At 38.3% G+C, this 12873-nt stretch overlaps 1 protein-coding gene across 1 annotated transcript; it reads left to right on the plus strand.

Moving 5' to 3' along the window:
• Positions 1 to 1571: 1571 nt before the first annotated feature.
• On the plus strand, positions 1572 to 3260 carry LOC149390072 (peroxisome biogenesis protein 19-2-like). The gene is made up of 5 exons (XM_089618507.1): positions 1572 to 1716; positions 1800 to 1839; positions 1904 to 2126; positions 2617 to 2921; positions 3022 to 3260. Exons 1-5 carry the CDS (start codon positions 1587 to 1589, stop codon positions 3065 to 3067), a joined length of 744 nt encoding a protein of 247 aa, XP_089474633.1. The 5' UTR covers positions 1572 to 1586; the 3' UTR covers positions 3068 to 3260.
• Positions 3261 to 12873: the final 9613 nt, after the last annotated feature.

Here is a 12873-nt window from a genome sequence, read left to right on the forward strand (position 1 = left end):
GGGCTTGAATGAACAAATATAAAAGTTAAAGGACAAACCGGGTATGAATTATTTATCTCTCCTAAACTCACTACTAAAAGTGTCAAAAAACAATGAACTCAATATTTTGGTCCAAAACAATAAAATGACTACTAGATCTGGCCATTTTTCCTATATCACCATGGTTTTAAATCTCGGGGGAACCGGACCGGTTCCCCTTTTTTTGAAGTCCCCGACACCGGAAGGTGCAAAACCGGAATTTTCCGGTGATTCCGGGAGAACCGGACCGGGAACCAGACAAGAACCCGGTTCCCACTTTCCGGTCCGGTTCAGTTCAAATTTTATTAAAAACCGGGTATAAAATCCGGAATGCCCTTAAAAAATATCAAAACTGGCTGAGTTTCGTCCTTGGATTTTCCGCCTCTCCACAGTATAAAGTTGCCACAATCCCGCGCGGATCTCGCCGTGCCGTCCATTTTCCGACTCGGCGAAGGCAAAAAAGCTCCAGATCCCACCGGTTTTGACATATCCCGGGGAGTTTCCCGACGTGATAACATTTTTTTTTGATGATTTTGAGTTAAATTTTTGAAATTTCTTGATAATTCTTGAAGATTATGTATAATATGGTAGTTGTGAACATGAATGTAGTGTTGATTTTGAGTTTGTGTTCATGTTTTCAATTTTTTTAATTAGTCCGAATTATTTTTTAATTTTTTGATTAGTTAGTGCTGATTATGGTTATGTTGAACTTGTTTATTGATTTATTCCGAAATTCTTATGACTTGTTTTCAATTTTAGACATTGTGTTCATGTTTTCTAATTTTTTTTAATTAATCCGAATTATTTTGTAATTATTTGATTAGTTAGTGATTATGGTTATGTTGAACTTGTTTATTGATTTATTCCGAAATTCTTATGACTTGTTTTCAATTTTTGACATTGTGTTCATGTTTTCTAATTTTTTTTTATTTAATCCGAATTATTTTGTAATTATTTGATTAGTTAGTGATGATTATTGTTATGTTGAACTCAATATGAGTTCGTATCACTTGGACATGTACTTTCGTGCATGTGCTCATTACATGAGTTGGTATGATCACTGTATGACATCGCTATGAGTAGTCATTTATGTTTCTTTTATGTTGAATTTGTTGAACTATGGTATTTGGTGGATTGTGTTGAACTTTATCATTTTGGTTTGTACTATTGAACTTAGTTTTTGTTGTGTTTGTAATTTGATAATGTGTTGAAACATTGTACACTATTTTTTATTTTATGAATTTTATCCTACGTAGTTTGTATGTTTTTTGTATATTTCTTTTTTGGATTCCTCTCGGTAAATACGGTATTTGACGGTATTCCTCAACGGTAACGGTAAGTTCAACGGTACCGGTTTCCTTTTTTTCTGCTTTCCCCGACATTCCTTTACGATATCAGGGGTTATCAATAAATTCTAAACCTCAGAACGATAACGGTAATGGTATTTCGATCGCACATGCAATTTTGGGACTATGCAGTGCATTGTGGGTAACGGGCCTATACGGGCTCAGTTTTCTCCCCCTTAATAGCCCAACCACAGCTGACCCAAAAAAACTATCGTCGATTAAATGAGGGATCTCTCGTGTATCTCCTCAAACCCGAAAACACAGACGACAATGTCTAACGACGATAATTTGGCGAATAACCTCAGACCTCGTCAATCCTCCGACGATATCGACTTGGACGACCTTCTTGACAGTAATATTTCATCATCATCATCTTCTTCTTGTTTCCGTGTTAGGAATTACTATTTCAATAATTTTTTTGGGGTTTAATTTCAGGTGCGCTAGATGACTTCCACACTCTGAACCTCAACAAAAGGTAAATGATTATCGAGTCTCTCCTATTTGGTTCTCAGAGGATTGAGTCCGTTTTTTGTTTTCAGTGAAAGCAAAGAAGCGGTAGTAGGGGTTCAAGGGCTGGGTTTGGGATTACCTGAGCTGTCAAAGAAGAAGGCAAAGCCTAAGGCAGACAAGCCTCATGTCTCGGAGGCCCTCGATAAGCTCAGAGCCCACACCCAAGAGGCCGTCAAGGGTCTCGGATCATCGCCGGAAGAGCCAGCCATCGAAGATTGGGTCAACCAATTCCAGGAGCTAGCCAGCTCTCAGGTCTATTACCTTGATCCTCTGCTCATAGTTGCTATTTTTCTAATCAGTGTCGTTATTATTGTTATTTGTAACCTATCTGTATTTTAAATCAATAACTGAGGCTTATGTTAGGTCTTTGGATTAGATATAATTTTTTTTTTCTTTTTTATATAATCTTCCTCTGTACCCCAAGTGTTGGTGTTCTAGTGGGTTATTTCCAAGAGGTCCCGAGTTCGATTCCCACTAAACACGTCGGTACCCATCTAGGATTAGTAAAGAAGAGGATCATGTTAATTGTTTGAGAGATTATGAGGTGTTGAGAGATTCCTAATAGAGAGCACGGACTTCTCAGATGCACGATATCAACCCTTGTAATTCTGTCTTTGATGTTTGCATTGGTACATAATATTTGAGCTCTCAACATTTTCATGCCTTTGATGGGTGGAATTAAGTAGAAGTTAAGGTGGTTCTTCGTTCGCTCTTATGGTGGTGACGTGGTTGGTTTGTATAGGACATGGAATCTATAATGGAGACGATGATGCAACAGCTCTTGTCTAAGGAGATTCTGCAGAAACCGATGAAGGAGATCGGTGAGAAATATCCGCAGTGGCTCGAGGACCACCGTGGGAGCGTGAGCCCTGAGGAGTACGAGCGGTTTTCAAAGCAGAACGAACTCATCGTGTCTCTCAACCGAGTCTACGACGAAGAACCCAACAACTTTGACAAGATCGTCGATCTTATGCAGAAAATGCAAGAGTGTGGTCAACCCCCGAGCGATATCCTCGATCAAATTGCTCCCGATTTCGCCGCCCAATTGTCAGTCTCTTAACTTATTGTTGTAACTTTTTTCTTTTGTTTTATTTTTGATTTATTAACTGTCACATAACCAAATTACAACTTACTCTCTGTTTTGCAGATCTCCTGACATGCTCGACCCACAAACGAATTGTTCAATCATGTGAACGACTCGCTTTTTTTTTTTTCCTTCGATATTTATTGGCCACTCAGTTGTAATGCATAAATTACATATTTTTCTTTTCGGTTAATTTTGGTCTGTCTATTTATTTATTTTCAGACATGGTTCATCGGACTGTTTTCCTGTAATGTAAACATGATAGTGGAAAGCTGGATATGTTAAGCTGGTGTAATTTTTTTACCATATAAATATATATATGAGCGGAGGGTCTATAACCAAATTCTATCAAGTGGAAATTATTTGGGTTACCTTATTTTCTGAACTTTTTCTTATTCTTAGAATACTATTTCTCACTCTTATTCCGAAAAAACATCTTGTTCCTTATGTACATTTCCTATTACGCCCGTATCTTGTTTTCGCTTAATAAATGAGTTTCTTTTCAGATTTATTGGTCAGTCATGATAGAAAAGAAATTATGTGTGAAAATGAGTGTTAATGCTCGAAAATGGATTATCACTAAAAACCGAAGTGGTTCGATCCAGGTCCGGACCTTGTGATTGCACTAAGGTCCAAATTGGTACGAATCCCTTCAACTCCAAGCTCCGTGTTAGAGGTCTTTGCTCCAAGCTATGATAGTGTGTTTATGAGAAAGGAATGAAATATGAACTACGAAGGGGAAACAAAGGGATTGTTTATATTTTACCTCTCCGACACTCAACAGTAGTGCGATTGCATTAGGTGTTTATGAAATCTCAAGAGCGGACTCAGTGAGACACAATTTTAGCAGAGCTTAGGGTGTGTAAAAATTCGTTTCCTCACCCCTCGTGAAAGGGAGGGTTTATAACGGCATCAGGAGAGTCAAAGTGACTCCTTGTCCTTGCCTTGGGCGGCTAGGACATGGCCTGGCCGACCATGTGTGGAAGGGCCTCGCCGGCGACGTAGGAGGACCGACCGAGAGGCACTCGGCTGGCGAGTCATGGCGTGACTTTCCATGCCGGCATGAGTCAGTGGGCCGGTGAGGGCCTCCTGCCCGGCGTGTCACAAGGCCAGTGAGTGCCCCTCGGCTGGGGCCGGCCAGAGTCATCTGATTGGAGAAGATCTCTCGTCTCGTTATCTTTTTGGAGGAATGTAGTTCGGTCTTCTTAAGGCTTGAGTCGCTTGATCGTTCCTACTTCATATTCCAGCACGTTTACATGTTGCTTGTAGGACGTGCGACTTGTTTTGTCAGAATCGAAAACGAGGGCATAACATTAATCCCCAAGTTTATTGATCGGCGTAGCTCGAGCGATAAACTTATTACCATCTTTGCTTCTCTGGCTCGTTTGAGGTTTGTTTTTTGCCTTCTGATTTTTCCAGTATTTTTGCATTTGTTGACTAGAAAATTCGGGCCTGTGTAATTTTTTTTTTGGGCCGGCCTTATGGGCTGATAGGCCGAGGAAAGGGAAATTAGCTGATAGGTCGAGGAAAGGGAAATTAGCTATTGCCCTTTCCTGTTTTGGACGCGCGCGCAAGTGAGAGGGGGAGGAGAACGGGAAGTTTCCCGTTTTCTCCCTCCTTGACTCCTAATTCAATTGGCTCCTATCTTTTTATCTTCATTCGCGCCTCTGATTCTCTTTCTCTCTATTCTCTTCTCTCTCTTCCACGTGTGCTCATGGATAATCACGCGTCCCATGAGAATCCCCACCCTTGGAGTTTGATTTTTCTTCTATAAATACCTCACACTTAGATCGCTTTTGGAATTATCCTTCCAACCTTCTCTCCACTATGTCTGGCATTCTTCCTCCATCTCTTTCTGATCTCCAAGCCATTGATGGGTTGCTGAATGATGGTGGTAAGGAGGTGTTCACAACCTAAGGCATTTCGGCGAGTGATGCAGGGCCGACCAGTCTTCAAAGGCCGGCCACGTCATGGTCGACCGTTCTCCATGGGCCGGCCGGCATGTCAGACTCGGTCGAGGTTGACTTGAACAAATTCCCGGGTTTTGGCGATGCTTCTCCTATCACTCCGCGGGGTGGTTCCTCTCCGATGGCGAGTGCAACTTAAAGTGGCTCCCCAAGCTTATCCAGCAACCATAGCGGTGATGCGAGCGGGCGCGGAAGACAAGGATCCATATGTGGTCTTACGACGATCGCCATATGGGTCACACGAGGGGTTCGATGGTAGTGCTACTTCTAATGCGTCGGATGATTAGGAGATCGAGTCGGCAGTGAATGTATCGAAAACGGCTGAGTGCGAGGTGTTGAGACGAGCCATCCCATTAGGAGAGGTTGCCGTTGACAATTCTTTTGAATGCTTGGGGCTTGACATCCGAAGTACGGTCACCATTCATTGCTTTATGTCTCTGCAAGTGTTGTACGACATGTTGTCAATGGTGCCCACAAGAAAAGTTGTAGTCTTTACTTATGTACATTTGATGTAATAAAGTCTCACGAAGACTCTTGGTTGTAACTGTTTATTTATTAATAAAAGTTGAAACGTTCATTCATTCTTCCTTGTCCGTTTGAAGCTTTATGATAAAACTTTAGTCTTTAGTCCGTAAACAAACATAACAACATATGAATAGACAAATGTAGATTTGCATGAACAAACTCTTCATGGTTTGCTTAAAACAATATATTCGCAATCTAAGGATCAAAGGACTATTGATCTCAGTACGATTGTTAGGAGAATCTATAATGTCTGGTTATGGGACATTGAGAGTTAGAGACTCTATAGTTCTTCTAGGTATCTTCCGAAGGTACTGAATTGACCAGTTCACTTCTAGAGACAAGATAAGAACAAACCATTTAACCTCTTATGTCTCAAAGTCACTACGTATAAATTGCATCATGCTTACCTTAATCCTGAAATGAGACATGCCATTTCACAGCTTACGTATTCTCATTTGAGAAAGTCAGAGTTCGGATTCACTATGTGATTCCGAATAGGACCTATTGGTGAAGTACTAAGTTATGAAGATGTCATGAGTAACTTTGTGAAGATCTCATAGATATGGAATTCATGTACAAGATTGCTGAAATGCAATGTATATCACATCATGCTTTGTTCCTTGGAATGTGAATAAATGAATTGGTCAGTGTCCAAATTGAGTCATGACTCTTTTGGATGAAACAATGTGACTTGTTAGCTCCTCGTCAATACATTGTTTCTGAGTTATTCACAAGCGACAAAGGAGTTGAGGAAATAACAGCTAGAAGGTAAAATGACAATTTTGTAAATCCCGATTAGCTGATGATATTCATGAAGGGTAAACATAGATAATATTCAGTGGATCCACTCATCACAATTTAGTTGAATTCTTGAGTAGAAAATAAATTCATTTGAACCGAGAGATTCTCAGTGTCAACTCTTTAATGGAGTCAGTTGACATTAAGCTAAACTAGAAAAATGTTTGTGAACTTTTGAGTCCAAGTATTTTAGTTCAACCTTTGTTCATTTGGATCCATGAAGTCACTATCACAAATCATATCGAGTAGGAATAGTTAAACTAGAAGCTAAGTCAAAACAAGAACGAGACAAGTTTTACGAAAATTGTCTAAAGGGTATTTTTGTCTTTTTAGACATAGGATGAAATGAATGTCTCATTTCAGGATTAAGTTAAGCATGATGCAATTCATACGTAGTGACTTCGAGACATAAGAGGTTAAATTGTTCTTATCTTGTCTCTAGAAGTGCACTGGTCACTACCTTCAGAAGATACCTAGAAGAACTACAAAGTCTCCAACTCTCAATGTCCCATAACCAGACATCATAGATTCTCCTAACAATCGTACTGAGGTCAATAGTCCTTTGACCCTTAGATTGTGAATATATCGATTTAAGCAAACTACGAAGAGTTTGTTCATGCAAATCTACATTTGTCTCTTCATAAGTTGTTAAGTTTGTTTATGAACTAAATACTAATGTTTTATCATAAAGCTTCAAACAGACAAGGAAGAATGAATGAACGTTTCAAATTTTTATTAAATGAATAAGCAATTACAAGAAAGAGTCTTCGTGAGACTTTCTTACATCAAATGTACAAAAGTAAAGACTACAACTCTTCTTGTGGGCACCATTGACAACAAACTCCCACTTGACTCAAAGAAGATGTGTGTAGTCCTTCATGCCTAATCCATCTCGATGTTGGTCGAAGACCTTGTTCGCTAGGGCCTTGTTGAATGGATCTGCCAGGTTGTCTACCGTTGAGATCTTCTTCACTTCCACGTCTCCGCGCTGCACGATCTCTCGAATCAAATGATATTTCCTCTCAATATGTTTAGAGCGCTTATGGCTTCGAGGTTGCTTTGAGTTAGCGACAACCCTACTATTATCACAATAAAGGGTCATGGGCTCGTCGACGCTTGGAACAACTTCCAAATACTTAAGGAATTTTCTAAGCCATACAACGTCTTTGGATGCTTCACAGGCAGCCACATATTGTGTTTCCATTATGGAGTCAGCAATGCAAGATTGCTTAATACTTCTCCACACAACAGCTCCACCATTAAGGATGAACACAGATCCCGAAATGGATTTCCTGGAATCCTTATTCGCTTTAAAATCGGAGTCGGTATATCCCGTCATAGTCAGGTCAGTACCTGAATATGTAAGGATCAAGTTTCTAGTTCTTCGAAGATGCTTGAGAACATGCTTAACAGCAATCCAGTGCTCGGGTCCAGGGTTGGATTGAAAACGGCTAACTACGCCAACAACGAAAAAGATGTTAGGTCTAGTGCAAAGAATAGCATACATGAGGCTTCCTACGGCTGAGGCGTAAGGAATTTTTCTCAAGTCCTCAATCTCTTATGCAGTCTTGGGAGACTGGTCCTTAGAGAGTGAGACTCCATGCCGAAAGGGTGTTTGGCCCTTCTTGGAGTCTTGCATCTAGAAGCGATCCATCAACTTATCAATATAAGATGCTTGAGAGAGCGACAGGGTCCGGTTTTTTCGATCTCGAATGATTTGGATCCCCAGAATGTACGCGGCTTCTCCTAGATCCTTCATATCGAATTGTTTTGCTAGCCAGACCTTAACCTCGGATAACTTACCCACATCATTACCTATGAGTAATATATCATCGACATATAGTACCAGAAACATAACTTTACCTTCGTGCATTAACTTGTAAACACACGGCTCATTCATTGACTGCTAAAAGCCGAAGCTCTTTACAATTTCATCGAATCTAATATTCCGTGACCTAGATGCTTTCTTTAATCCATAAATGGACTTAAGCAACTCAAAAACCTTGTCCTCTTGACCATCTTCCACGAAACCGTTTGGTTGAGTCATATAAATACGCTCGTCAAGATTGCCATTCGGGAAGGCCGTCTTGACATCCATTTGCCAGATCTCGTAGTCGAGAGCTACAACTATGGATAGAAGTATGCGGATGGATTTAAGCATCGCGACTGGCGAGAAGGTTTCTTCATAGTCAATCCATTCTTGTTGGGTATAACCCTTCGCCACAAGTCGTGCTTTGAACGTCTCGACGTTCCCATCCGGATCCCTTTTCTTCTTGTATATCCACTTACACCCTACGGGTTTAATCCCTTCAGGAAGGTCTACAAGTTTCCAGACTTTGTTGACTTACATCGAGTGCATTTCAACTTTCATGGCGTCAAGCCAAAGGTTTGATTCAGAACATGCCATTGCTTGGCTATAGGAAACAGGGTCATCCATGTCTGAGACGGCTACAAGAGTGTCTCCATAGGACATGTACCTGTCAAGCTTTTGAGTAGCCCTCCCACTACGTTGAAGTACTACTTGACGAGATTCTGATGAGTTAGGTTGTGTTTCAGTTGGGGTAAGAACAGTTATTACCGATGAGGTAGAAGTTTCCTCACCCTACTTTTCTTCAAGCACAATTTTGCTTCTAGGTTTCACATCTTTCATGAAGTCCTCCTCAAGGAAACGAGCATTCGTGCTAACGAAAGTCTTATCGTCCTCGGGACTATAGAAAGTAAAACCTTTGGTTTCCTTTGGATATCCAACGAACATACACAATTCTTACCTACTAGCCAACTTGCTAGTCTTTTGCCTCAGCACGTGTGCAGGGCAACCACAAATTTTGATGCGGCCAAGATTTACTTTACGGCCAGTCTATCGTTCATAGGGAGTACCAGGAACCGTTTTGGACGGAACTTGGTTCAGAATGTAAGCGGCTGTTTCGAGGGCATATCCCCAAAAGGAAAGAGGGAGTGATGAGTAACTCATCTTTGATCTAACCATCTCCATAAGAGTTCGGTTTCTTCTCTCTGACACTCCGTTTTGTTGAGGTGTGCAAGGTGCGGTAAGCTAAGAAGCGATACCTTCTTCTTTAAGAAAGTCATCGAACTCTCCAGACATATACTCACCACCTTGATCGAATCGAAGGGTTTTGATCACTTTGCCAGTTTGCTTTTCCACTAAAGCCCTAAAGACCTTAAATACGTTAAAGGTCTCGGATTTGTGTTTGAGCAAATAGAAAAAACCGTATCTTGAGTAATCGTTAGTGAATGTAACGAAGTATTCGTATCCACCACATGCCTATTGACTGAGCGGACCACATACATTAGAATGTACTAGTTCCAGCAACTCAGTGGCTCTTCGACCCTTATCGGAGAAAGGTCGCTTAGCCATTTTTCCTTCTATGCAAGATTCACAAGTAGGTAGTGAACCTATTGCAGAGGCTTGGAGTGGACCGTCCCTCAGAAGTCTCTTAATCATGTCTATACTGATATGACCAAGTCTTAAGTGCTAGAGATATGTTGATTTTATTAGATCGGAGGATTCAGATAGTTTGATCATCTTTGGCTCCCTAACTAGATCATTATCTATTTCAGTGTCTAAAAGACAAGGTTGAATGTGATATATGTAGAAAAGAGCATTCTTCATACATCCATCAATGACAAAAGAATTATCAGGAAACGAAATACGAATTCCATTCTTAATGAACTTTAAACAATAATCTTGCTCAAGAAGACGAGCAACGGATATTAAGTTCTTTCCAAAGGAAGGAACGAAATAAACATTATTCAAGTTTAAAGTGCGGTCTTCAAAAGATAGCGTCACGGATCCCACAGCCTTTGCAGACACCAGGCTCCCATCACCCATTTGAAACAGAAGTCACCTTTCTCTAAGCTTTTGGTTTTCTTGAAACAAGCTAAGGAACAACAAATATGGTTAGTAGCAGCGGCGTCAAGAATCCATGTTGATACATTATCAGCTACTAAGCATGTTGATATAGTTTTGAAAATATTTTGAAAACTTATTTGATTTGGATGACAAAATATTTTCAAGTTTGAAAGTGAAAACGGATTTTCAAAATTCAAACTAGTTTTGTAAAATTCAATTTCAATTAAACTTTCAAAAATCAAAACATTTTAATCTTTCACATTATGTTTATAATCTTATAAAAAAAAAAAATTCTCAAGAAAATTTTCTCATTAGAGTTCTATAACTCATGGTAGTGGGGTTGAAAATCCGGATTTCTAAAAAACTGGACTTTCGGAACAGCCGCGCACCTCGGAGTAAAATCAACATAACTAGAGGATCTGATGTCGTTTTGACCTAAAACGGTGGCATTGGAAAGAGGACAGACATACCTTTAATTTGATTCAAGAATCATTAAATTTAAAATTCTGAGCAGAGAGTTATGCCACTTATACTTCGGGTTTTACTCGAGCTCGAAGAAAACAGAAATAATTAAAGGTCGGACTTTGAGTGCGTAAAAAGAATCGAGTGTAACGGAACGTTTTAGGAAGTTGTTAAAGCCTTTATTTGTGTTTTATTAACATGGTAATAACATGGTTTAAAGAAATAACAACAAGCATAAAACGAATCAAGTAGATAAAAGAAACTAGTAAGACTAGAAAACTAGTCACAAAATTTACTCGAAATTTTCTCAAACTTAAAAACACGTTTTTTAATATAAAAAATTAAAATCTTCTAGAACTGATTCTAATGTATTTTAATAACATCCCAAACTCATAGAAAATCAACATGATTTTTAATTTAAAGGCAAGAGAAATAAATTAAAAAAAATCTAAGAAAACAATTCTAATTTGTCACAAAATTAATAAACTTTTGAAAACGATTTTCAAGCTCACAATTTTAATTACATGTACATGCATATTTTTTACCATAGCTCTGATACCATTTGTTGGAATTGATCTAGGGTGAAGAAAAAAGTTTAACGCTTCGAGCAAGCGGCGGAATTTAAAAATTTTCTTTAAAACAAGTAAAACGATTTTACTAACCTAGACAAAGAGCAAGTACATGTAAATAAAAACTATTATGAGCATAAATTATTTACTAACCTTTGAGAAGCTTAAACGTTGAGGAGCCTTCGGAAGGTTGAAACCGTTCGTCTCCCCTCGTAGCACGTCTCTCTTCTTTCCTCGGGAACTCGAGCAACCACGAAAGTTTCTATCTCTAAAATCACTCGAAAAAGAAAGGAATTAGTATGTGGGCACTTTTAAACACGACGACTCGAGAACAAGTCTCCAAGTCGAAGAGCTAAAAAAACTAGGTCAAATGTGGACCTAGGTGCCAAAACAAAAACCGAAAAATAACTAGAGAGGGAGAGAGGATCGGCCACCACAAGGTCTAGAGAGAGAAGCTCTCAATCTCTAACTTATGTGGAATGAATAAAATGAAGGGAATAATGGTCCTATTTATAGGAGAAGGGTTGGTCTTGGAAAGAAGTAGTTTCCTCTTATTTTCCAAGCCTTCATGAGCAATCCTTTATTGCCCATTCCTTCCTCATTCACACGGCCAAGAGAGGGCTTCTAGAAGCCTTGGATTTGTTTCCTCTTTTGTTCTCTCTTGCTTGGTGGCCGAAATTCCCTTTCCTCATGGAGGAAATTTGTTTCCTCTTTTTCTTTTGGCAAGTATCTTGATACATCAATGCACAAAATAAGTCCATCTTTCTCTCTATGGTATGCACGAAATTGGCCTTCTAGAACATGTTTCTAGATGTTTCTTTATGTATAAATTACATAAATGCCCCCTGAACTTTTGACCATTTAACAACGTGGTCCCTACTTATATTTTTCTTACAGCGTCACCCTTGAACTTTGACAATCTTACAAACTTAGTCCTCCCGTCTATTTTTCTCAACAATCCATCCATTTTTGCCCATGTGATTGGCATGTGACTATTTAAACAGGGACAAAATTGTAAAATAACAAAAAAATATTGATTTTATAATTATTTAACATTATTAAAAATTATTATTTATTATATAAAAAAAATAAATAAAAATAAAATAATTATGTAAAATATGAATTTTTAATAAAAATGAATTGTAAAAATGAATTATTATTAATTTTCTATTATTGTGAAAAAAAAAACAAATATAATGGAAATGTATAAAAAAAAGTATTAAAAAAGACAACAAACAAAATGAAAAATGAAATTTTTTAATTTTAATTTTTTAATTTTAATTTTTTAATTTTAATTTATTAATTTTAAATATAAAATAATTAAAAAAGGATATATAGGTAATTTTAAATATTCAAGTTATTACACAAGTTAAAATAGACGGAATATACTCCAAAAATTTGACGGAAGGACTAAGTTTGTAAGAATATGAAAGTTTAAGGGCGACGTTGTAAGAAAAATAAAAGTAGGGACCACGTTGTTAAATGGTCAAAAGTTCAGAGGGCATTTATGTAATTTATCCTTTCTTTATTTGTTCATGACGATATAAGAAAAGCCCATTAAGAATTTTCAAGTAAAATTCTATGAAATGAAATTAATCCTCAAGGCCCAATTACACTAATATGGCCGAGTAAAATTTATTTCATTTGTCATCATATGACAATGTCAAAAAATTTATTGACATTCATTTCGTCCTATGTCCAAAAAGACAAAAATACCCTTTTG

The sequence above is a fragment of the Urtica dioica genome, chromosome 7 (genome assembly GCF_054948205.1).
Source record: "Urtica dioica subsp. dioica isolate 48M chromosome 7, U.dioica_male_clone48M_v1_H2, whole genome shotgun sequence".
Taxonomy (NCBI): Eukaryota; Viridiplantae; Streptophyta; class Magnoliopsida; order Rosales; family Urticaceae; genus Urtica; species Urtica dioica.